This window comes from Ornithorhynchus anatinus, chromosome 3 (assembly GCF_004115215.2).
Source record: "Ornithorhynchus anatinus isolate Pmale09 chromosome 3, mOrnAna1.pri.v4, whole genome shotgun sequence".
NCBI lineage: Eukaryota > Metazoa > Chordata > Mammalia > Monotremata > Ornithorhynchidae > Ornithorhynchus > Ornithorhynchus anatinus.
Window position 1 is genome coordinate 66,233,602 of NC_041730.1, and position 26,527 is coordinate 66,260,128.

Consider the following 26,527-nt stretch of genomic DNA (forward strand, 5'->3'; position numbering starts at 1 on the left):
CGGGGAGGAGAGGAGCCTTCCCATTGGTCGCGGGAGACGTCAGTCCGGTCCGGCCCCGCCCCCTCCCCGGGGGCGCGCGCTCGCCCTCCGCGCAGGCGCCCTCGCCGCCCGCTCCGGGAGGGGCGGGGCTGGGAGGGGAGGCGCCGCCGGGATTGGCGGAGGGATCGGGCCCCGCCCCCCGCCGGGCCGGAGCGGAGCCTTCCCATTGGCGGAGGCGGACGTCCGTCCGGCCCGGCCCCGCCCCGCCCCGCCCCGCCCCGCCCGGCCCCGCCCGGCGGGGACCAGAGGGAGCGGGAGGCGGCGGCGCCCGGACATCGCCGCCGGTCGCGGAGTCGCCGACACCTGTCGCGGGCGGAGGGAGCCCGGGAAGGAAAGGCCCGGTAAGGCTCCGCTCCTCCTCCTCCTCCTCCTCCTCGCCGCCGCAGCGGGCCGCGCTACAGCGCTGCCTGGGTGCCGAGCCCTGTGCCAAGCGCTGGGATGGACTGGAAGCGATGGGGTGGCACCACGGGGACCGCACGGTCTTCACCCCCATTTCCCAGATGCGCCGACTGAGGCCCAGGAAAGGGACGACTGGCTTTCCGTCCTCTTTACTGAGCGCTTCCTGGGTGTCGAGCACTGTGCCAAGCGCTGGGATGGATTGGAAGCGATGGGGTGGCACCACGGGGACCGCACGGTCTTCACCCCCATTTCCCAGATGCGCCGACTGAGGCCCAGGGAAGGGACGACTGGCTTTCCGTCCTCTTTATGGAGCGCTTCCTGGGTGCCGAGCCCTGTGCTAGGCGCTGGGATAGATTCAAAGAGATCAGGTGCCCCCCCCCCCGGGGGATCTCACAGTCTTCACCCCCATTTCCCAGATGCGCCGACTGAGGCCCAGTGCAGGGACGACTGGCTTTCCGTCCTATTTATGGAGCGCTGCCTGGGTGCCGAGCCCTGTGCTAGGCGCTGGGATAGATTCAAAGAGATCAGGTGCCCCCCCCCGGGGGATCTCACAGTCTTCAGCCCCATTTCCCAGATGAGCCGACTGAGGCCCAGGAAAGGGACGACTGGCTTTCCGTCCTCTTTATGGAGCGCTTCCTGGGTGCCGAGCGCTGTGCTAGGCGCTGGGATAGCTTCAAAGAGATCAGGTGCCCCCCCACCCCCCCGGGGGAATCTCACAATCTTCAGCCCCATTTCCCAGATGCGCCGACTGAGGCCCAGGGCAGGGACGACTGGCTTTCCGTCCTCTTTATGGAGCGCTTCCTGGGTGCCGAGCGCTGTGCTAGGCGCTGGGATAGATTCAAAGAGATCAGGTGCCCCCCCCACCCCCCCGGGGGATCTCACAGTCTTCACCCCCATTTCCCAGATGAGCCGACTGAGGCCCAGGAAAGGGACGACTGGCTTTCCGTCCTCTTTACTGAGCGCTTCCTGGGTGTCGAGCACTGTGCCAAGCGCTGGGATGGATTGGAAGCGATGGGGTGGCACCACGGGGATCTCACGGTCTTCACCCCCATTTCCCAGATGAGCCGACTGAGGCCCAGGGCAGGGACGACTGGCTTTCCGTCCTATTTATGGAGCGCTTCCTGGGTGTCGAGCACTGTGCCAAGCGCTGGGATGGACTGGAAGCGATGGGGTGGCACCACGGGGATCGCACGGTCTTCAGCCCCATTTCCCAGATGCGCCGACTGAGGCCCAGGAAAGGGACGACTGGCTTTCCGTCCTCTTTATGGAGCGCTTCCTGGGTGCCGAGCCCTGTGCTAGGCGTTGGGATAGATTCAAAGAGATCAGGTGCCCCCCCCCCCCGGGGGATCTCACAGTCTTCACCCCCATTTCCCAGATGAGCCGACTGAGGCCCAGGAAAGGGACGACTGGCTTTCCGTCCTCTTTATTGAGCGCTTCCTGGGTGCCGAGCCCTGTGCTAGGCGCTGGGATAGATTCAAAGAGATCAGGTGCCCCCCCCACCCCCCCGGGGGATCTCACAGTCTTCACCCCCATTTCCCAGATGAGCCGACTGAGGCCCAGTGCAGGGACGACTGGCTTTCCGTCCTCTTTATTGAGCGCTTCCTGGGTGCCGAGCGCTGTGCTAGGCGCTGGGATAGATTCAAAGAGATCAGGTGCCCCCCCCCACCCCCCCGGGGGATCTCACAGTCTTCAGCCCCATTTCCCAGATGCGCCGACCGAGGCCCAGGGCAGGGACGCCTGGCTTTCCGGTCCTATTTATTGAGCGCCTGCTCTGGGCAGAGCACGGGACTAAGGGCTTCTCGGGCTGCGCGGTTCGGCAACAGATGATGATGTGGGGATTTGCTAAGCGCTCACTGCGTGCGAAGCACTGCGTTAGATTCAAAGCGATCGGGTGCCCCCCACCCCCGTGGGGCTCACGGTCCTCACCCCCATTTTCCAGACGAGCTAACTGAGGCCCAGTGACGGGACCTCAGTCATTCCGTCGTATTTGTTGAGCGCTTACTCTGTACAGGGCGCGGGACTGAGGACTTGGAATGGACAGTTGGGCAATGGATAATAATCATGTTGGTATTTGTTAAGCGCTTCCTTTGTGCCGAGCACTGTTCGAAGCGCCGGGGGAGACACAGGGGAATCAGGTCGTCCCACGTGGGGCTCCCAGTCTTCATCCCCCTTTGACAGATGAGGGAACTGAGGCCCGGAGAAGTGAAGTGGCTCGCCCAAAGTCACACGGCTGACAGGTGGTGGAGTCGGCATTCGAACCCATGACCTCTGACTCCCAAGCCCGGGCTCGTTCCACTAAGCCTCGCTGTGCTTCTCTGCAGAGACGACCCCTGTCCAATAATGATCATACTAATCATGTTTGGTATTCGTGAAGCGCTTACTATGTGCGGAGCACTGTTCTAAGCGCCGGGGTAGACACAGGGGAATCAGGTCGTCCCACGTGGGGCTCCCAGTCTTCATCCCCATTTTCCAGCTGAGGGAACTGAGGCGCAGAGAAGTGAAGCGACTCGCCCACGGTCGCACAGCTGACAAGCGGCCGAGCCGCGATTCGAACCCATGACCTCTGACTCCAAAGCCCGGGCGCTTTCCACTGAGCCGCGCTGCTTCGGGGGAATCAGGTTGTCCCACGTGGGGCTCCCAGTCTTAATCCCCACTGTACAGATGAGGTCAGTGAGGCCCAGAGAAGTGAAGTGACTTGCCCACGGTCACACAGCCGACAGGCGGCGGAGGCGGGATTCGAACCCATGACCTCGGACCCCAAAGCCCGGGCTCCCTCCACCGAGCCGCGCTGCTTCTCTGCCTAAAGTCACACGGCTGACCAGAGGCTGGAGCCGGGATTAGAACCCAGGACCCCCGACTCACTCCCAAGCCCGGTCTCTTTCCGGTGAGCCACGCGCTCGGCGCAGTGTCCCGCACGCTGTAGGCGCTCAATAAATAGGACTGCATGGATCCTTGTTTTGCTTTGCTGTCTCCCCCGTTTAGACTGTGAGCCCGTTGTGGGGCAGGGGTTGTGTCCGTTAACGAATTCTGCACTCTAAGCGCTCACTGCGGTGCTCTGCACATAGTAAGCGCTCAATAAATAGGATTGAATGACTGAACCCCCATTTTACAGATGAGGGAACTGAGGGAAGTGAAGTGACTCGTCCAGGGTCACCCAGCAGACATTTTTGCGGAGTCGGGATCAGAACCCGTGACCCTCTGACTCCCAGGACCGGTGTCTGTCTACTGAGCCACGCCGCTAGTCCCGGGAGTCAGAAGGACCTGGGTTCTAATTCCCGCCTACGCCACCTGTCTGCTGTGTGACCTCGGGCAAGTCACTTCCCATCTCCGGGTCTCATCCGCAAAATAATAATAATAATCATAATAATAATGTTGGTATTTGCAAAGCGCTTACTACGTGCGGAGCACCGTTCTAAGCGCTGGGGGAGATCCAGGGTCATCAGGTCGTCCCACGTGGGGCTCACGGTTAATCCCCATTTGACAGATGAGGTCACGGAGGCCCAGAGAAGGGAAGTGACTTGCTCACGGTCACACGGCCGACGAGGGGCAGAGCCGGGATTCGAACCCACGACCTCCGACTCCCGAGCCCGGGCTCTTGCCACGGAGCCGCGCTGCAAAATGGGGATTAAGGGGGGGAGCCCCACGAGGGGCAGGGGCCGTGCCCAACCCCACCATCTTGTATCTCCCCCGGCGCTTAGAACAGTGCTCTGCGCATAGTAAGCGCTTCACAAATACCAACATCATCATTATTATTATTACCCCAGCGTTTGGAGCAGTGCCCGGCGCTTAGTAAGCGCTTAAAAAAAATACCATTCTCATTCCTGTTTTTATTATTGGATGCCGCTGTCCCGGGGAGCCGGGGGGCGGGGGGGCCGCAGCTTGCTCCCCTGTGGGCTCAGCGTCAACGTGCGAGTTGTCATTATCGTATTTATCAATACATTAGTATTCATGATAATTGCATCACAGTTACAATTGTAGAATCCATAATACAATTGTATCATATTACATAAAATTGTATTATATTAAATGTATAATACATATAAGGGCAGGGACTGTCTCTGTTGCCGACTTGTCCATTCCAAGCGCCTAGTACAGTGCTCTGCACATGGGAAGCGCTCAGTAAATACTATTGAATGAATATACTCGTATTATAGTATATGTAATGGTATTGTATTATATTACATGTATAATACATATAATTGCAGCATATTACATATAATGTATGTATTATATTACATATATAGCACATCGAATTGTATGTTTTATATTGCCTATATAATGCATACGATTGCCTGTATTATATTACATATCTAATGCATATAATCGGATTATATTACGTATAATCGGATTGTATTGTGTTACATATATAATGCATATAATCGGATCATATTATATATCATTCTACGTATTAGGTTCCATATATAATACATGGAATTGGATTATATCACGTATAATTGTATTAGATTTCATATATAACGCATAGGATTGGATTAGATCGCATATAACTGTAATGTATTAGATTCCATATATAATGCAGAGGATTGGATTCGATCACATATAATTGTATGTATAATGAAATGCATTATGTTCATTAACACATTATTATTCTTATATTTATTGACCGCCTACTGCGTGCAAAGCGCCGTCCTAAGCGCTTGGGAGAGCGCAATATGACATCAGACACATTCCCCGGGCACAGTTTCTTCTGGGAAGCCCCTCTCGGGCCCTCCCCGCTCCCAACCCTCTTGCCCAGTCGCCGTCGCGTGAGGGGCGGGCCACGAGCCCCCCCTCCCCCCCCCCCCCGAGTTGCGTCGAGGCGCACGCATCCTAGGCGCTCAGTAAGTACCGCGGGCCGCCGGACGGATTGAACCCGGTTCTGGGTTTCAGGAGCCGGCCTAGGGTGGATGAGAAGCGGCGTGGCTCGGTGGGAAGGACCCGGGCTCGGGGGTCCCGGGCTCGCGGGTCCGAATCCCCGGCTCCCCCTGTGTGACCTTGGACAAGTCACTTCCCTTCTCTGGGCCTCGGTGCCCTCATCTGTAAAAGGGGGATGAAGACTGCGAGCCTCCCGTGGGACGGGGCTCTGCACATAGGAAGCGCTTAACAGATACCAACGTTATTGTCATTGTTGTTGTTCATTTGACCTCTCTGCCTCCCTCCTCTCTCCCCACCCCAGCCCCTCCGTGTCTCTCGCCCAGGATGCCGGGCGACGGCAGACTCGGTCGCTCATTCCCAGGCCGGTTGTGTCGCCGGGAGGATTTCTCCTCCTCGAAGGCCACCTTCCTGCAGGGAAGCAGCGCGGCTCGGTGGAAAGAGCCCGGGCTTGGGAGTCAGAGGTCATGGGTTCGACTCCCGGCTCGGCCCCTTGTCAGCTGGGTGACCGCGGGCGAGTCGCTTCGCTTCTCTGGGCCTCAGTCCCCTCATCTGTCAAATGGGGATGAAGACTGTGAGCCTCCCGTGGGACCCCCCGATGACCCCGTATCTCCCCCAGCGCTTAGAACGGTGCTCTGCACGTAGCAGGCGCTTAACAAATCCGAATATGATTATTAAAAGTGCCTTTTTAAGTTTGGGTCTGGATAGGAAAGTGGATCAGTTAGGATAGTTCTCTTTCACCTGGATGGCAGCCACCGTTTTGGGTTGGCATCGGTTTTCCCGTGTCGCCCGTTGGTGTGCTCTTCCGTTTCCTTGATTTTTTTTCTTTTTTTCCTTTAAGGATGACTTTCGTTCTTGGCATAAAAGGAATTCGAACCGCTCTTCCCCTGGGGTCACACGAAGTCAACAGGTGTTGCGACAAAGCGGGGAACCAGAACTGAAATGCTTCCGTATTGGAGTCCTAGAGACACGTAGGGTGGTTTGAAAAGTTGGGGTTTAGACCTAGGGACCGTTTTCTCTTCTCTGCTACTAGATGGAAAGCTCCTCGAGGGCGGGGGTCGGGGGCTCTCTCAAGCACTTGATAATAATAATAACGATGGGATTTGTTAAGCTGTGTGACTATGGGCAAGTCACTTCACTTCTCTGGGCCTCGGTTCCCTCATCTGGAAAATGGGGATGAACTGGGAGCCTCACGTGGGACGACCCGATGAGCGCTCGGAACAGTGCTCTGCACATAGGCTCAGTGGAAAGAGCCCGGGCTCGGGAGTCAGAGGTCACGGGTTCGACTCCCGGCTCCGCCACTTGTCGGCTGGGTGACTCTGGGCGAGTCACTTCACTTCTCTGGGCCTCAGTGACCTCATCTGGAAAAGGGGGACGAAGACTGGGAGCCTCACGTGGGACAGCCTGATGACCCTGCGTCTCCCCCCAGCGCTTAGAACGGTGCTCTGCACATAGTAGGCGCTTGACAAATACCAATATTATTAGTAAGCGCTTCACAAATACCAACATTCTCATTAAGCGCTAACTCTGTGGCAGGCACTGTACTAAGCGCCGGGCTGACTGCAAGCAAATTGGGTTCGACACGGTCCCTGTCCCACAGAAGCCTCAGAGTCTTAATCCCCATTTTACAGATGAGGGAACTGAGGCCCAGAGAAGGCAAGTGACTGGCCCCAGGCCACAGAGCCGACAAGTGGCCGAGGCTGGATCTGGAAACAGCTACAGAAAGAATATTGGTATTTGCATTCTTTTCGTGTTCTGCTACTAGTTTTGAGCGGTGCTGCATTCTCCTTTTCATTCCCTCCTCTTAGGACTGTAAATACGAGGGTCGGAGGAAGGACCGAAATATAGCGTGGCTCAGTGGAAAGAGCCCCGGCTTTGGAGTCCGAGGTCATGGGTTCGAATCCCGGCTTGGCCACTCGTCATCTGTGTGGCTGTGGGCAAGTCACTTCACTTCTCTGTGCCTCAGTTCCCTCATCTGTAAAATGGGGATGAAGACCGTGAGCCCCACGTGGGACAACCTGATTCCCCTGCGTCCACCCCAGCGCTTAGAACGGTGCTCGGCACATAGTAAGCGCTTAACAAATACCACCGTTATCATCATTATTATTATTATTACTTAAAAAGGGTTTCCTGTGTGCCAGGCGCCGTACTAAGCTCCGGGGTAGACCCAAGACGATCAGGTTGGGGCTCACAGTCACGATCTCTTTTGAGGTTGCTCTCTTCCAAGATGATGATTGCTAGAAATCACTGAACGGTAGCGACTGTCGATTGTAGGCCCCGTTGTTGGGCCGGGATTCGTTCAAGAGCATTAATAGTATTTATTGAGCGCCTGCTATGGGCAGAGCACTGTGCTAAGCGCTTGGAATGGACAGATTGGTATCTGTTGCCGAATTGGCCGTTCCAAGCGCTCAGTACAGTGCTCTGCCCATAGTAAGCGCTCAATAAATACGATGGAATAAATACGAGCCCCCCCCTTCCCCCCAGCTCAGCCCCCTTTCCTTCTGCTCCTCCCCCTCTCCCTTCCCCTCCGCCCTGTGCTCAATTGTGTATATTTTTATTACCCTATTTATTTTGTCAATGAGCAGTACATCCCCCTGATTCTATTTATCGCGATTCAGTTGTCTTGTTTTTATCCGTCTGTCACCCCCGATTGGGCTGTGAGCCCGTCAGTGGGCGGGGACTGTCCCCATCGGTTGCCTTATTGTCCCTTCCAAACGCTTAGTACAGTGCCTGCGCATAGTAAGCGCTCAGTAAACAGTATGGAACGAATGGATGGATGGATGATTGTGTGCAGAGCCCAGCACTGCGTAATAATACTGTTGGTATTTGTTAAGCGCTTCCGAGGTGCAGGGCACTGTTCTAAGCGCCGGGGGGGGGATACGGGGTCCTCAGGTGTTGTCCCGCCTGAGGCTCACAGTTAATCCCCATTTTACAGAGGAGGTAAGCGAGGCAGGGAGAAGGTAAGTGACTTGCCCACAGTCACACAGCTGAGAAGTGGCCGGGGAGTGTAGTGAACGCTTTTTCAAATTCTCTCTCTCTCTCTCTCTCTCTCTCTGTCTCGCCTCCCTCCCAGATCTTTCCCCCCCAGAATGACTTTTGTCATGCTAAGTGTCCCCAGCCGGGCCCCCGGGTGACCCAGGGAGGCTCCGCGCTGGTTGAATGATCGCGGAGCAGCACATCAGCACCCTGCATTCCCCTCCTTTTCATTTTAGGTTTCAGTCCCGAGGGTTGGGTCGCCGACAGATTCTCTGCCCAATCTGGCAGCCTCTGCAGGGAGTGGCTGGATCTTTAGCACCGCGAGGAGCAGTGTGGCCTGATGGAAAGGTCAATGGCCTGGGAGGCGGGAGGAATGAATCCTAATCCTCTCTCGCCTGCCCTGTGACCTTGAACGCGTAATCCGACCTCTCTCTGCCTCTGTTTCCTCAAATGTAAAAGAGGGATTCAGGGCCTCCTGTCTGTCTGCTGTGTGATCTTGGACAGGTCACTTCACTGCGCTGTGCCTCAGTTCCCTCATCTGTAAAATGAGGAATGAGACTGTGAGCCCCATGCGGCGCATGGACTGCGTCCAACCTGATTCAGCGTGGCGCGGTGGAAAGAGCACGGGCTTGGGGGTCAGAGGTCATGAGTTCGAATCCCAGCTCTGCCCCTGGGCAGCCGTGTGACTGTGGGCAAGTCACTTCACTTCTCTGTGCCTCAGTGACCTCATCTGTAAAAATGGGGATGAAGACTGGGAGCCCCACGTGGGACAACCTGATCCCCCTGTGTCTACCCCCGCGCTTAGAACAGTGCTCTGCACATAGTAAGCGCTTAACAAATACCAACATCATTATTATTATTATTTCGTCTCTACCCCAGTGCTTAGTACAGTGCCTGGTACATAGTAAGCGCTCAACAACTACCATAAAAAAACAGAAGTGGAGGGTAGGAACTGCGTCTGACTTGTAACTCTCCCACTGCTTAGAACAGTGTTTGACATGTACTTCCCAAGCACTTAGTACAGTGCTCTGCACACAGTAAACGCTCAGTAAATACGATTGAATCAGTTCATTCATTCGATAGTGTTTATTGAGCGCTTACTGTGTGCAGAGCACTATACTAAGCGCTTGGAATGGACAGTTCGGCAACAGATAGAGACGGTCCCTGCCCTTTGACGGATTTACAGTCTAATCCGGGGAGACAGACAGACAAAAACAACAGCAATAAATAGAATCGAGGGGATGTACGTCTCATTAACAAAATAAATAGGGTAATAAAAATATATACAAATGAGCGGACCAGCACAGTGCTGAGGGGAGGGGGAGGAGCAGAGGGAAAGGGGGTTTAGCTGAGGGGAGGTGAAAGGGGGGGGGGCGCAGGGAGGCAGAGAATCAATGAATAGTAAGTGCGGAACAAATACCATAATAATGACAATAATGATGGTACTCCACCCTGACCTGATCCTGCTTCTCAGGACTCCAGGTTTTCTTCCTCATCTTGACCTGAGGCATTTTTAGTTTCCCAGGTGTTGACGATAGCTGGACTGGGTTCACTGTGTTGGGGCTAAAGTTGGGTTGAGGTGGATTTAGTCGAAGGACAGTCTGCTTCCCCTCTTCGCCTCCCCCTCGCCCCCCAAACCCACCCAATACAGACGCTCCCGCAACATGTCCAGCCTCCGTGGGGATAGTTCACATCATCTAGGACCAGGACCTTTTCTAATCAATATCTTTGGCCATTTCAGCTGGAACAATGAAAAGATCACTTTTAATCAATGGAATGTATGGGTAGGATGCCCTTGCCCCAAGTTTGAACTCGAGTCATTTGACTTTTAGTAAGACTGTCTTAACCAGGGACTAGGCTAGAGTTGATACAAAGAATTATGTAATGATAACTGTGGTATTTTTAAGTACTTTCTCTGGGTAGAGCACTGTGAGCAATCGAGCTTTCTCACAGGTGGATATGTCGTGGCCTAGCGGCAAGAGCCCGGGCTTGGGAGTCAGAGGACGTGAGTTCTAATCCCAGCTCCACCACTTGTCTGTTCTGTGACCTTGGCCAAGTGACTTCACTTCTCTGTGCCTCGGTTACCTCATCTGTAAAATGGGGGCTAAAAGCGTGAGCCCCATTTGGGACAGGGACTGTGTCCAAACCTTGTATCTACCCCAGCGCTTAGAAAGGTGCTCTATCCGCTAGGCCACACTGCTTCACTTCCTAATCATCCTCAGGCCTTTCTTAAAACCGTACTTGGTTCGGCATCTCCCGTAAACTGTTCATCCCCAGGGTGTTGTTTTAACTTTAATTCCCGGTTCTTAGTTTTGAAAACATTGAAGATGCTTTTCTCATACTGTAGAGTAAAACCTTCGATTCTGGCTCACCCACTTCTGAAGCCCAAACCCTCCAGAAGTTTTCCAGCTCATAATATTCTGAAAATAAAAAGTTATTTCTGCATCTCTCCCTTTTCACATGCAAACTTGTCTGTGTTTCCCCCGTCTTGCATACTAAAGCATCTCTTAGTTTGCTACGTACATCACCAACTATACCACATCTTCCTGCCTCCCGCTCCCATTTGACTTGTCGAGACTGTGAAATATTTCTTTCATCTCCTCTATCCTTTCAACTGGACCGGGCCCTGCTGCTGGTTTAAAGTTTCTCTCTGTAATTTCTTTTCGTTTCGTTCCAAATCAGTGCTCGAATATATCCTGTCCCACTTCTTGGTCTTTGGAGTGACTTCTGTGCCACTGCCATCAAAACTCCCCTCTCAGTTCACTTCTTCCTTTTTTGGCAAAGCAGAGTCTTCCCATCTTCCACCCAAGCGAGGGAGGTGACCTTTAAAACTTCACCCCCCACTCAGCTCTTCTGGCTGCCTTTCCTATTAAAATGCATGAAAACATGTGAAAACAAATCTGGATTACCATCCCCAAGTCCTCATGTTTCATGTCCAAATAAATCATCTCTCATTCTGGAGTACAGAAAGTCCTCAGTTTTAATAGTTTTCAAATTACCACAAGATGGAACTTAATGTTTTTAAATTTACCCCGTTTCAGCATTACAACACGTCGTTCTCAACTTTACCACACTAGCTCTGGGGACACCGCTGTGGCTATCCTATCATTTCCCCTGTGTCTACCCCAGCGCTTAGAACAGTGCTCTGCACATAGTAAGCGCTTAACAAGCACCGACATTATTACTCTTATTATTGAATCTCTCTGGATCAATATGAGTTCATTAATGTAGCTATATGACTTCTAGAATTGACTGAGAAAATAATTTCGGGGTAAAATCGGCTTAAAAAAAAAAATGGGAGCATCAGTCTTGGTTCAGGACCCACTTCCCTATTTAGAACACTGTTGGTTGGAGAAGATCAGTGGTGGTTATTTTAGTGGTGTTGATTAAGTGCTTTATGTTGGGCTAAATACAGTTCAATCAGAATCGTAACATACATTTCAACTTAAGATGCTATTTTCAGGAACCAGTATGTCCTAAGTGTGAGAATTGCCTCTATCCATCCCTTGTCCCTAAAGAGCATGAAAGAAGTTCATTAAAAAGCTGCTCTAAACCTGGATCAGGGCACCTGTAGTTCCACCAGTTTTCTTTCCCCTTGGGATTTGTAACTAGAATTTAATGTTGTTAGATGAGAGCGAGAGCGCTATTATAAAGGTCAACTGTGGTAATGGAAAAACACATGCAGTTCTGTAATGTGGGGTTGGTCCTTGCAAAACCCTGCTTTAAGGAAAAATTTTGCCCAAGTATTCATGTATGTTAATGCCAGATGCACAGTTTCTCCCAAGCCTGCAACGTGCTGTCTGGCAGAACTGAGCGTGCTGCATTTTTTGTTCTGGATACACAAGAAAGAGCAAAATCTGACAATAGGGTGGGCTAGCCCACTGCCTTCTCTTCTGAATTGCAGCTGAGACATTTTAAATCCTCTTCTGCACTGTGGTGTTAGCTTGAACCGTACTGCGTCATTATATGTACCCCGAGACCTGGGAAGCAACATGGCCTGGTAGAAAGAGCTTGGGTCTGGGAGTCAGAGGACACGAGTTCTAATGTGACTCTACCACTTGTCTGCTGCATGACCCTGGGCGAGTCATTTGATTTACGGGTGTTCTCCCTCTCAAACTGTGAGCCCCATTTGGGCCTGATTATCTTGTATCTATCCCAGGGCTAAGTGCTTAATAAATACTACTTATTATTATTATTACTGCCTGTAAGAGGAGTTGGGGATAAATACTGGTATTTAATAGTGTGTCATTTAATGCCCTTTTTCCTTAATGTTAAGCCTTATTAGGTCAAAGTTTATCACCAACACAACAACTCGACCTACATACTTTCTCCTCCACCTCTCTTTAAGATCTACTGCGTCGATTCCTTTCCTGGAGTAATGTCACAACAACCAGGAATGCTGTATTTCCTTTCCTTTGAGAGGAAGGTTGTACCAATTCACTAGAGAGCTTCATTGGTATTGGAGTAGATCCTCAAAAGTAATTCACAAATACTTACGTTTTGTGACAGAATATCAGAAAGACTAGCTTGGTTTGTTCCAAGTTTGAAATTCATGCGTTTTCTCAAATCTTTCTAAGAGGCTTTTTTTCCTGCTTGTGTACCCAGGCAACATGCTCTGTTCAACACAGAAAATACACCACAAAGGGAAAAACTGATGTATTATTTTCTTATGGTGACCAATGCCATAGATTTTGATTCTAGGGGAGGTTAGTGATTAATCGGTTTATATTATATCCAGCCCAGGGCTCGGCTCTTAGTAAGAACTGACAGAATTCCATAGTTATTATTAAGAGTTCCAGTTTGTTTTGCATTGACTGATGGCCGTTTTAACAAGTAAAACTACATTTCTTGAAAACATTGCATGACTTTTCAAATATGTGAATCGGGGTCAGCTTTACGGGTGAGGGACCCAAGTGTAGGGGATGCGTGCATGGGGAGCTCTGCCTCCTTGGGGGAGTGCAGAATCAGAAGGGCATGGGCTTGTTTGGACCATGGACAGGGGAGTTTGGGACTCCCGAGTGGCTTAGAGAGCAGAACTATGGCACTGGTATATATTCCTTCTCTTTAAATAGCTCTCAGACTGAACCCGGATATGATCCTGCCCAAAACCTCCACATTATCTGTAGAGAGCGTTCTGATGGAGCCAGGGAGCGGGATTGGGTGGGTGTGGGTGCGTGTGTGTGTGTATGAGTGATGGCTATGTGTATTTTTCAGGCTACAGGCTTCACGAGCCACAAATCTGTACCATCAGAAATTAATCTTGTTGTGACAACCAACCATTTTCTCATGTGATTGTGTAGATCAATATTTTGTGTGTGTGTGTATATAAATATACATGTATATTTACTCTAGCAAGGAAGTTGCTATGTAGTTGACAGACCTGGTTTTTAAGGAACACGTAAGACTCATGCCTTGATGGAGAGCGCAATTCTTTCTTTTTTTTTAATGGTATATAATTGCTTACTATGTGCCAGGTACTGTACTAAGCACCTGGGTAGGTACAAAATAATCAGATTGGACACAGTCCCTGTCCCATATGGGACGCACAATCTTAATCCCCATTTTATCAATGAGATAACTAAGGCCCAGAGAAATTAAGTGACTTGCCCAAGGTCACTCAGTAGACATGTGGCAGAGCTGGGATTAGAACCCAGGCCCTTCTGACGGCCCTATCCACTAGGCCACACTGCTTTTCAACTCTTTCTTCTGACATGGCATCGTTTCTTCTCCAGAGGAAGTTTTCTATCCAAAAACATATAGTAAAAACACACATTATGGAAGAACGGAAAAGCAGTGTGGCTCAGTGGAAAGAGCACGGGCTTGGGAGTCAGAGGTCGTGAGTTCTAATCCCCGCTCCGGCACTTGTCAGCTGTGTGACTTTGGGCGATTCACTTAACTTCTCTGTGCCTCAGTAACCTCATCTGTAAAATGGGGGTTAAGAATGTGAGCCCCATGTGGGACAACCTGATTACCTTGTATCTCCCCTAGCGCTTAGTACAGTGCTTGGCACATAGTAAGTACTCTAAGTGCTTAACAAATGCCATCATTATTATTATTATTATTATTAAAATGGAGTTTTTATCATTGATTAGTTTTGACATGCCAGATGAGACCCAAGAATCCAGAATATTAAGAGATTTAGAAACTATTTAAATTACTCAGATTGTATGTAAGCAAGTCAGTTTATATTTTAGCAACATAAATCTAGAATTAAACCTAAAGGCAAGCAGTGTGGCTTAGTGGAAAGAGCCAGGTCTTGGGAGTCAGAGTTCGTGGGTTGTAATCCCGGCTCCGCCACTTGTCAGCTGTGTGACTTTGGGCAAGCACTTAACTTCTGTGCCTCAGTTACTTCATCTGTAAAATGGGGATGAAGACTGTGAGCCCCACGTGGGACAACCTGATTACCTTGTATCTCCCCCAGAGTTTAGAACAGTGCTTGGCACATAGTTAGGGCTTAACAAATACCATTATTATTATTGTTATTATTATTCAGAGTACGTCCTGTCTGTACTGAGCCTGCAAGATCTGCCTGGACTAGCACAGTATCATGAACCAGTTAGGTTCATGTGAATTTAAGTAGTTCCCAGGCTTCAGCAGCTCCCCTCATCTTCATCCCCTCCCTCATCCCTCCCCCCCAACCCATCCCCTTTTTCAGGCATTTTAGGCTAGAGGGGCACAGCACAGCATTCAGTTTGGCATCACATCTGTGAACATTCCCCCCCATTGATGAGACTGGAATTCCCACTGTCCCCAGGAACAGGTGGCATTTTTTTTTTTTTATGGTATCTAAGCACTCAGCCAGACACAAAGTAGGCTTGGTGCAGACCGTGCTGGAGCACAGATTTCTGGTCCGGGTAGGGTTCTGAGCAGTTTGCTTTGAAGCTCCGCAGCTTGGTATTGCGATAATTACCCACTTACTGTGTGAGAGGAATAGGTCCGAAACCTGTCACCACTGATAAAGTTGTTCCCAAATTTGTTTGGCTTGCAACCGGCTATCCTGGACACTAAACAAACATTTAAACAAACACACAATGCCTTGAGTCATCATTTTTTAAAATGTGGCCTTATTTCTCAAGGAGCGCATTGGTAACTCCATTAAAATAACACGAGTCCAAAGAGGAGATCATTTGCCTACTTTCAGGGCTTATGGCCCCAAATTTCTTCACCTTATGAATACAACCAAATCCCCTCTTCTTCCTTCCCTAACTGCCACCTTCAACCACTCTTTTTCTCTCTGAGAATCCTTCTTCTACTCTCAAACATACCTACATCTCTCCGGCTCCCTCCTCCCATTCCTGTCTCTATACCTCAGTTTGGATATCGTAGCTTGACTGCTACACCTGCCTCCTTGCTGATCTCCCTGCCTTAAGTTTCTCCTCTCTCCAGTTCATACTTCATTCTGTACATGTCCCTCCACCCCTCAAAAGCCTCTGCATCAGGTAGAAATGCCTGGGCAGTTGGCTTTAAAGCACTCGACCAGCTCTCTCCCTCCGATTCATCCACTCTGTTTTTCCCACCCTACCCCAGCTCACACTCTTCACTCCTGTCAAGCTAATCTCCTCATGGTGCTTCATTGTTGGCTCTCTCCCCATCGACCTCTTGCTCCCATCCCCTTCACTGCCTGGAACTCCCTCCCCTTTCAAATTGCCAGGTCAGCACTTTCCCCGTCTCCATAGCCCTCCTGAAACCACATCTCTTCCAGGAGGCCTACCCCAATTCATTTCTTATCTCTGCAACTGCCATTTCAGCACTCTTGTGCCACCTAACTTCTCTTGTCCCTAATGACCTTGCCACAAACTTCGTTGATAAAATTGAAGCCATCGGGTGAGATCTCACTGAAACCTCCCCTGTTCCTCTCCAGCCCCCACTCGCTCATGCCCCGTCTTTGACTCTGTCTTTCCCAGCAGTGTCACAAGAGATTTCATGCCTCCTCTCAAATTCATCCACCTCCACTTATGCCTCTGACCCAACCCTTCTCACCTCATCAAAATAATTACTCCTTCCTTCTTCCCCTCCCTGACCGCCGTCTTTAACTTTTCACTCTCCAATTGCTTTTTCCCTATTGCTTTCAAACATGTAGCCCCTATTCTAAAAATAAAACAACCCCCAAAAAACCCTCCCTTGGCCTCGTGACTCCCTCCAGGTATCACCCCGTTTCCCTCTCACCATTCCTTCCTCTCCAAACTCTGAGTTAGTTGTGTACACTCATTGCCTCCATTTCCTTTCCAGCTTTCTCTTCGAACCCCTGCAGTCTGGCTTCCAGCCCTTCTATTCCACAGACATGGCCCTCTCTAAGGTCACCGGTGACTTCCTTCTTGCCAATCCAATGGCCTCTACTCCATCCTAATCCTCCTTGACCTCTCAGCTGCCAATGGCCCTGTGGACCACCTCCTTCTACTCGCAACATTATGTAACCTCGGCTTCACTGACACCGACCTCTCCTGGCACTCCTCTTTTTCTCTAACTGCTCCTTATCAGTTCTTTTACTCTCTCCTCCTCTGTTTTTCACTCTCTAATTCTGGGAGTAGCTCAAGGCTATGTTCTGGGTTCCCTTCTATTCTCCATTTATACCCATTCCCTTGGAAAACTCATCTGTTCCCACAGCTTCAACTGCCATCTCAAACGGGTGATTCCCAAACCCACCTCTCTCTTTCTCTGCAGACTCAAACAATAAATCAGTGGTATTTATTGAGTGCTTACAGTGTGCAGAGCACTCTAAGCACTTGGGAGAGTACAATACAACAGAGTTAGCAGGCATGTTCCCTGCCCACAGCAAACTCACCATCTAGAGAGGGAGACAGAGATTAATATAAATAAGACTCACATTTCCTCTTGCCTTTAAGTTTGTGTTCAAACTTAACATGGCCAAACCAGAACTCCTCATCTTCCCTCCCAAGCTCTGTCCTCCCCTAGACTTTAATAATAATAATTATGGTATTTGTTACGTGCCTACTTCGTGCCGAGCACTGTACTACGCGCTGGGGTGGATATAAGCAAACCGGGTGAGACACAGTCCCTGTCCCACGTGCGGCTCACAGTCTCGATTCCCATTTTTCAGATGAGGTAAGTGAGGCACAGGGAAGTGAAGTGACTTGCCTAAGGTTACACAGCAGATAAGTGGCAGAGACAGGATTAGAACCCGTGACCTTCTGATTCCCAGGCCCGTGCTCTATCCACTATTCCATACCGCTCTTCATCGTTGTAGACAACACTGCTTTCATTCTTGTCTCACAAGCCCGTAACCTTGGCATTATCCTTGCCTTATCTCTCAAACCATATATTAATGTTGGTATTTGTTAAGCGCTTACTATGTGCCGAGCACTGTTCTAAGCGCTGGGGTAGACATAAGGGAATCAGGTTGTCCCATGTGGGGCTCACAGTCTTTATCCCCATTTTACAGATGAGGGAACTGAGGCACAGAGAAGTTAAGTGACTTGCCCACAGTCACACAGCCGACAAGTGGCAGAGCTGGGATTCGAACTCATGAGCCCTGACTCCAAAGCCCGTGCTCTTTCCACTGAGCCACGCTGCTTCTCTAAGTGTCCGTGGTCCGTATATGTGGTCCGTCACCAAATTATATATATATATATATAATTATATAATGTATATATAATTATATATATGTGGTCCGTCACCAAATTCTTACATCTCTAGAATCCACCCCTTCAATTAATCATGTTGATTGAGCACTTACTGTATGCAGAGCACTGTACTAAGCGCTTGGGAACATACAGTATAATGGAATTGGTAGACATGTTCCCTGCCTACAGGGAGCTCACCATCTAGAGGGGGACGTAGACATTAATATAAATTAATTATTGGTGTGAATGCAAATGTTAGGGGTGCTGAGGGTGGTGTGAATATATATCTTTATACTCCACTATCACTTACCCTGTTGGTAATTTATTTTAATGTCCGTCTTCCCCTGTAACATCTAAGCTCCCTTTGGGCAGGGATCCCATCGATCAACGCTCTTTAACTGTACTTTCACAAGGGCTTAGTAAAGTATTCTGCACACTGTCATTATCACTGATTGACCTAAACACAAAATATTTACAATCTTCTGAAGCACTTATGTACATATCCCCTTTTCCATCTGCCTCTTATATGTAATATAGATCAGTTTGTCTCCCCCTAAATTTAAGGACCTTGAGAGCAGATATTTGTATCTACTGATTTTTCTTGTGTTCTCCCAAGCACCAAGTAAACTGCTCTGCACAGAGCTGTGGCCTACTGAAAAGAGCACAGGCCTGGGAGTTAGAGGACCTGGATTCTAATCCTGGCTGCACCACATGTTTGCTGTGTGACCTTGATCAAGTCACTTACTTCTCTGTACCTGTTACCTCATCTGTAAAATGGAGATTAATATTTTGAGCTCCACGTAGTACGTGGACGGTGTCCAACCTGATTAGCTTGTATCTACCCCAGTGCTTAGTTCATATCTCGCACAGAGTAAGCATTTAATCATTAGTACTTACTGAGCACTTAAAAAAACAGTATTTATAGACTCTGCATTCTTACCTCCAGTAGTCTTGTTAAACTGAAGGACAGTTCTACCATTAGTTTGAATTAAGAGTTTTATAGGACTGTGAAGTGCTTTATTCCTCTAAACTAGAAGCTTGTTTCTTCATATACATTCTAGAATTTGAGGATCCATTTAAAAGGGAAAAAAATTGCCAGAATTGTAGCTATGCTGAACCACTGTTTTGTACTTTCTCCCCTCCCCGACAAAATGTGTTCATTGATGTGTGGTGTAATAACTGACAATTTTGGTTTTTTGGAGTTTTAAAAACCTGGATCTTCTTAATGTTTCCAACTGGAACATAGATCATCTCCCCTAAAGCAGTTGTTACGATGTGTAGCTCTTTTGCTCATCCACTTATTTCTCCCTTTAACTTTCCTTCTCCCTTCCTTTCCCTTATCTTTCTGGCTCTCCTTCAACCTGCTAGTTAAGATGAGCAACGTCCTTGAAGTTGTGTTAATTTTTAAGCCATAATGGGAGTATAATAAGCACTTAATAAATACCGCAATAAAAGCATTATTATTACACACACAAAAATGGGTTTTGGATGGTTGAAACCGTGGTGCCTTACCTTCCGGGGCCAGGTTAAGGCCCGAACTAACTTGTCTGCAGCCCAAGACTCATTCTGTCCATCAACAAATGGTCTCAACAAATCCCCACCTGGTGCACCTTCCTCCCTTCCACTTTTTTTTTTGTACCTTTGCAGCTGCTGCTATCCCAGGCTTCAAATAGGGACCCCAGAACCAGGGAGGGAAGTGTGGGTGTTAGGTGCCAGTGTCGGGGCACATGAGTACTTGGAGGTCATTAATATTAAGTGCCGTCGAGTCGTTTCCGATTCATAGTGACTCCATGGATGTATTTTCTCCGGAACGTCCTGTCCTCTGCCGTAATCCGTTACTTTTCTAACGGTTCTTCCGTTATCGTTGTTAAGGTCTCTATCCGTCTAGCTGCCGGTTTGCTGCTTCCACGTTTTCCCCGGACTTTTCCTAGCATTAGTGTCTTCTCCAGAGAATTAGTCCTCCTGATGATGTGTCCAAAATATGCTAATCTAAATGGAGTCATTTGGCCTTCCAAAGACCACTTTGGTTGAATATGCTCCAAAATCCTTTTTGGTTTTGGAGGAATGAATTGTGATGTAAGGGAGTTTGCTACTTTAGGATTCATGGCCCTGTTACTACAGCTGGCCTAGTGTACCCTGCAGAGAATCAATCAATCAATCAGTCAATCAGGGATTGAGCACAGGGAACTTGGGATATTTCTCATTAACACATAACTCAGGTTGTTTTGCCCAGTAGCTCTGATGACTTCTTAGACGTTCAGAACTGTCCAGTGAAAAACAAAAAAACTTCAGGTAGCATCATCAATGACAGTTATTGAGTGCTTGTGTGCCGAGCATTGTACAAAGCACTGGGGAGAGTATACTACAACAGAGTTGGTAGACACGTTCCCTGCCCGCAATGAGTTTACAGACTAGAGGAGAGGACAGATATTAATATAAATAAATAATATATGATATATACTTTTGGACTGTGTGGTGCATGCATTTTCCTTTTAAAAATAAATTATTTGACAAGACAACTCATTTCCCAGAATCTGATTTTCTTCTTTACAAAAATATTGCAAATAAAGTATTTCAAACAGAGTCTTCTTGGAATTATAAAAGCATAAGTAAAAGTAGTTGGGTTTCTAAAGAGGGTACCTTGTGAATTAGATTCCGCAGGGTTTTTAATTATGCCGTGGAAGCGAACTGAAAAGAGAAAAGGACTGCGTAGTGTTGTATTTAAAGGGTTTTCGATATTTAAATATCGAAAAACTGTAATTGATGCAAGGATAATTGTGCTCGGAAAATGATTTATAGCAGAACTGTGCTGAGGCATTATAGTCTGTGACCCGGATTATTTCACCCCCTCATCTGCCCTGTGGCTCTTGTTTAGAATTTTTTTCCTTCAGGCTGATGGCAAGTTCAGTGAGCCAGGAAGATACCAGCATTTGAAACTACTAGTATTTTATAGTTAGAATCCAATCTTTACGCTTAGCGGATCCTAAAATACTCTTCGGTGAGTTTATATAACATAAGTGTTCATGTAGATTGAAGAAGACTCCTGCTAGGGAACTGTAGTTACCCACTAACCCTTACTGCCCTTGTGCTGGAAGTGAAACAAAAATAATAACAATAATACCAGTACTATCTGTTAAAGCATTTATTATGTGCCAAGCACTGTTCTAAGCATTGACATTAAATGCAAGCTATTCAGGTTTGACCCAGTCCCCGCCCTCCATGGGGATCCCAGTCTAAGTATATGGATTTGGAAGATGACTTGGTGGGGTTAGTTCTATTCATCAATCAAACCTTTTTCTTTTTTTTATGGTCTTTGTTATGTGCTTACTGTGTGCCAGGCGCTGTACTAAGCGCTGGTGTAGATACATGGTAATCAGGTTGGACACAGTCCATGTCCTCTTTGGGGCTCACATTTTTAATCGCCAGTTTGCAGATGAGGTAAAGGAGTGAGGAGACACGGTCCCTGCCTACAGTGAGCTTGCAGTCTAGAGAGGGAGTCAGACATTAATGTTAACGTTAATGTCGAGAAGCAGCGTGGCTTAGTGGAAAGAGCACGGGCTTGGGAGTCAGAGGACTTGGGTTCTAATCCCGGCTCCGCCACTTGTCTGCTCTGTGATCTCAGACAAATCACGTCACTTCTCTGGGCCTCAGTTACCTCATCTGTAAAATGGGGATTAAAGACTGTGAGCCCCACGTGGGACAACCTGATTACCTTGTATCTGCCCCAGCTCTTAGAACAGTGCTTGGCACCTAGTAAGCGCTTAGTGTGGAGCTTGCATTAGTTGTAAAATGTATTAGGTGCTTCTTAGCCACTGTGCTAAGAAAGAAAAAGTGGATCTAACGTATAGTCAGGTACCTGAGTCCTAAGCATGAGGAGTTAGTGGGGATTGGCAACAGACACCTAATGAAAGGCGAATAAAAACATTAAAGACAAAGACGATGACAGTTTTTCTGGTCCATGCGATGTTCTTTTTTTCTAGTTACTTCTGGTAGACTATTGCATAACACTTATCCACAGCCAACTAGTTTAGTGCAGAATTTTACAGTAGTAAATAATTGTAAATAATAATTGTAAATATTAAGTCGTAAATAATTTGTATTAGCTGATTATTAAACCGCTTTCTCTAAAAAGCTTCATAACTTAACATCTACATTTGACAGCCTACCTTCGGACAATGTTTTCATAATTGAAAGGTTTATTCAATAAAGATGTGTATTATTAATGAAGCCTAATGGCCCAGACCTGAAAAACAGATGTTTGTTGCATTAGAAAAATAATTCTTGCAGGCAGAATACTTTTCCAGTGATAGTTGGATTAACCTTTATTCTCATAAGGGGAAGGATGGGGCCCTGCACAAGTCTGAAAGCTGGGGCCTCGTCCAACCCAGTCTGCCTCAGTCACACAGTGCCTGAAAGCCTTGTGTGGGCTTGAGAAGGTCCTGTTCGGGCTCGGGAAAACCCTTGAATTGTGTAGTCCCTGAGCCCTTGGAGCCAGGTTGGGTCAGCCCGAAGCAAAACACCACCAGGAGTGGATCCAAATTTGAATGATTCTCCAGAAGTGAGATTATGGAGAGAGCAATTGGCCGTTTTGGTTTTTTTTTGTTATTGATGTTTTGGTTTTAAATGGTCTTTGTTAAGCTCTTACTTTGTGTCAGGCACTGTACTATTCATTCAATAGTATTTTTTGAGCCCTTACTATGTGCAGAGCACTGTACTAAGCGCTTGGAATGAACAAGTCGGCAACAGATAGAGACAGTCCCTGCCTGGGGAAGATACAGGCTTATCAGATTGGTCACTGTCCCTGTCCCACATGGGACTCACAGTAAAAGTTCCCATTAAAGAAGCAGCGTAGCTTTGTGGATAGAGCACAGACCTGGGAGTCAGAGAGACCTGGGTTCTAATTCTGGCTCTACCACGCATCTGCTGTGTGACCTTGGGCAAGTCTTTTTAACCTCTCTGGGCCTCAGCTACTTCATCCATAAAATAGGGAATAAGAGTGTGAGCCTCATGTGGGACAGGGACTGTGTCCAACCTGATTAACTCGTATCTACCCCAGCGCTTAGAACAGTGCTGGGTACATAGTGTGCGCTTATCAAGTACCATAATTATTGTTATGATGTAACTGAGATGCAGAGAAGTGACTCACCCATGGTCACATAGCAGCCAAGTGGCAGAACTGGGAGTAAAACCCAGCTCCTCTGACCCCCAGGCCCATACCCTTTCCACTAGGCCATGCTGCTTCCCAGTTCAAAAGTGACACCGCTAGTACAGGGCCAAACCAACCCTAGTGGGAGCCAATACTAGGGTAGGTTGGACATTGCGGTGCCCGACCCATGCAAGCCTCTGTTGGATCCAGCTTGGCTTTCTGGCTCTTGACTGTGCCTGGCCTTGGCAAGCACTGAATTATCCCCAAAGTGAAGCTGGGTCAGGAATCCGTCAGAAAATCCAGGCGGTAGTTGATATTTTTTAACATCTCTTCAAGGCGGAAGGAAGGAGGTATTCATATGGGTAGCTGCCATATAACTGATTAACAACTCAACTCTCCCCCTGTTGTAACTTCCCCAACCTAAAACACCAGACGTGGAAGGGGCTGCAGTGCCAAGGTGTCTTAAATCCTCCCAATCCCCACTGGCTTTGACTTGTCGTTGACTGACTAGAACTAGCCCTGCGGCCTCGCAGCTCATGGGTCAGACCTGGCTCAAGTTAGTGGTGGAAGCAGCATTTGAAAGATGCTGGACCTCCACTCTGTCCATCGCCACACTGTAACCAACACCACCGTCTTCTGTACCTTTCTCCCTGCCCTTCCTTAGTTTTGTCCAGTCCGTTCGGCCTGCTTGTCCTCTCACAGTCTATCCCAAATCAAAACCCTTCGATGGGGATACCAAACATTGGCGGTTCCAATCCTTCAAATATGCTCGTCTTTTCATTCTTTCCAGGTGATATCAAAAATGCTGTCCCGGTTAAGAGTAATTGCCACGCCTTGTTCTTTGGCACGTCGCAGATTACACACAAAGGAGAAAGGCAAGCCACTGATGTTGAATCCGAGAACAAACAAAGTGAGTAATTTTCCTATTATTCTACGCCTTATCTGATCCTGGTAATGATATTTCAGTTTCCTCATTTGGCGTTCATTTGCTGCTTTGGTGGAGTTTAGGACTTGAACTGTGTAATTTGGGACTTGAGAAATAACTGGGTTTTGAAGAGATTTAAATGATAGGGCCGTTGTAAAATGGCATTGCACGTTAAAATCGCATTCTACAGCTGTTTAACTGTAAGATGTAATCCTGCTTTAATTACATGGCCTATACCTATCAATCAAAATCAAGTAACTCTCCAGTTTAGATGTTTGGAAATAGAATATAAAGGCTTTCATTTTCAAAATTGATTCTTATTTTTGCTCAAGTCAGTAACAGAGCTAAATAGCATGGCTTATGAGAGTACTTGAAAAAAATTTGACCCAAGGTCTCTCGTCAAAGGGCCTTAAATTGGGGTTGATGGAAAAAATACATGATGTATTGCTTCTGTTATCAGCGGCTGGACCTCCCTCAATACACTTGCAGCCTATGAATTTGGATCCAGAGGAAATGAACACAGTATCCTTCTTAGTTTACTTATGTATCCAAAAATATCAATCAATCAGTGGTATTTATTGAGCCCTTACTACGTGCAGAGCATTGGTCTAAGTCCTTGGGAGTGTAAAATACAAGAGAATTAGCAGACATGTTGCCTTGCAAAGTTCCTCTGTCAAGACAGCCCCTTTGCTTTTTAGACAAGTAAAAAGTGTTTTCAGAATGAGTGATCTTATCCAAAAATTATTTCCAGGTCCCTCTGAATTTTCATTTTTGTACATTCTAAGGTTGAGCTGTAAAAAGGACAGTGGCAATTCATAATTCATATGAGCCAGACACAGTAAGTGCTCAATAAGTACGATTGAATGAATGAATGAGATGAAGCTCCCTTCTCTTTTTTCCCCCTCCTTTCGCCACTCCCAAATTGTGGTTTTTCTTCCTGAATTTTCTTCTCAATTAATCTCTTATTCTGTGCAGTTGCCAGCTGTTGGCATCTTCCCTCCTCACCTCATCTCAGATCCAGACTGAAGGAATGTTTAAGTTTTCTCATTAAGAAAGGTCAAATCAGAAAAATATTAAATATTGCATAACACAAGCAGTGATAATTTGGTGACAAAAATAGCATGCACATGAATCTTAAACAAAAAATTCCTGGAGATTTATAGAAATGACACAAGTGATACACACAAAGAGATGAGAGGAAAAGTGAATGGAAGGATTAACTATTTTCTATTCTGAAGCATTCAGTTTCAAGGAGTTCATTTGAGATCTTGGGCCATCTTAATTTTGGAGCAATACAATATAGTCACTAACTAAAAATTAATTTAAAAATTCACGCTGTTAGAATATCTGTTGTGTACACTTTAGGAAAAACTAAGTAATATACAGTAGTCAACTCAGTTTTTTGGTCTTATCATGGATAAATGAACTCAACAAATAATCTATAAATATCCTCTTCTTTCTCTTCTACCTCTCTGTCCTGCCAAAGATGCAGAGAGAACAATGTCAGGCAGAATTACAGGGTGAGGATAATCCACTCTCTGGATAGGAGTTTCTAATCCAGCTCTAACTTTAATAACCTTGTCAGTTCTGCCAAGTAATCACTAATAAAACGAGGGACCTCATAAAAAATAATACATTTTTAAATTATTTTCTAATGTTTAGCTTTCAACTGTTTGTAAAGGATTCAAACTCATGTGTGGCAAATGACAGTTGTATTGGAGGAAATCTCTTTGAATGCCCGAACTACGTGGTTACATAACTGTTTATTCCTCGTTATGAAAAGTAAACAGAGCAGCATAGCTTCTGTAGAGGTTGAAAAGTATGAATCCTGAATGTTTAATCTCTGCCACGAAGTAGGTTGAATATTCTTTTGTTTGTTCTGCAATTAGATTAATCATTTGGGGTATTTATTGCATGTTTAATGTGTGTGGAGCACTGTGCTAAGCAGTTGCAAGAGTACAGCATAACTGAGTTGGCAGATACTTTCCCAGTCCACCAAGAGTTTACAGTCTAGAGGAGGAGACAGTCCTGAAAATCCATGGAAGTACTGTGGGCTGAGGGTGGGGTGAATATCAAGTGCTTAATGGGCACAGACCCAAGTGGATAGGCGAGTATTATGGAGAGCACTGATCTTAGTACTTGAGAGAGTTCAACACATTGGAGTTGGTAAACATATTCTCTCCTCACGAGGATCATATCCCTTAATCCGGGATCTTAATCCAAGGATCTTAATCCAGAAGGGGAAACTGACATTCAAATAAATTACAGGAAGGGGAAATGGTGGAGTGTAAGAATATGTGCAAAAGTTCCATTGGGCTGAAGGTGGGGTGAATATCAAGTGCTCAAAGAACACAGATCCAAGAGCATAGGCAGTGCAGAAGGGAGAGGGAGCAGGGGAAATGAGGGTTTAGTTAGGAAAGGCTTCCTGGAGGCGTTAGGATTTAGCGCGGCTTAGTGGAAGGAGCCCGGGCTTGGGAGTCAGAGGGCGTGGGTTCTAATCCCGACTCCACCACTTGTCAGCTGTGTGACTCTGGGCCTGTCACTTCACTTCTCTGGGCCTCAGTTACCTCACCTGTAAAATGGGGATGAAGA

General features: G+C 47.7%; 1 protein-coding gene across 4 annotated transcripts in view; it reads left to right on the forward strand.

The window, feature by feature from the left end:
- Positions 1 to 290: 290 nt before the first annotated feature.
- The window catches only part of ME2 (malic enzyme 2), a 63,719-nt gene continuing 37,482 nt past the window's right edge, over positions 291 to 26,527 (forward strand). The window contains exons 1-2 of one of the 4 annotated variants that reach the window (XM_029060173.2): positions 291 to 380; positions 23,801 to 23,920. In XM_029060173.2, the coding sequence (XP_028916006.1) occupies positions 23,813 to 23,920 (108 nt within the window). In that variant the 5' untranslated portion in view covers positions 291 to 380; positions 23,801 to 23,812. Of the gene's footprint in view, positions 381 to 6,170; positions 6,218 to 6,255; positions 6,279 to 23,800; positions 23,921 to 24,686; positions 24,774 to 26,527 lie in introns of those variants that run through there. The other 3 variants (XM_039911493.1, XM_029060174.2, XM_007659511.4) reach the window with 3 other exon arrangements.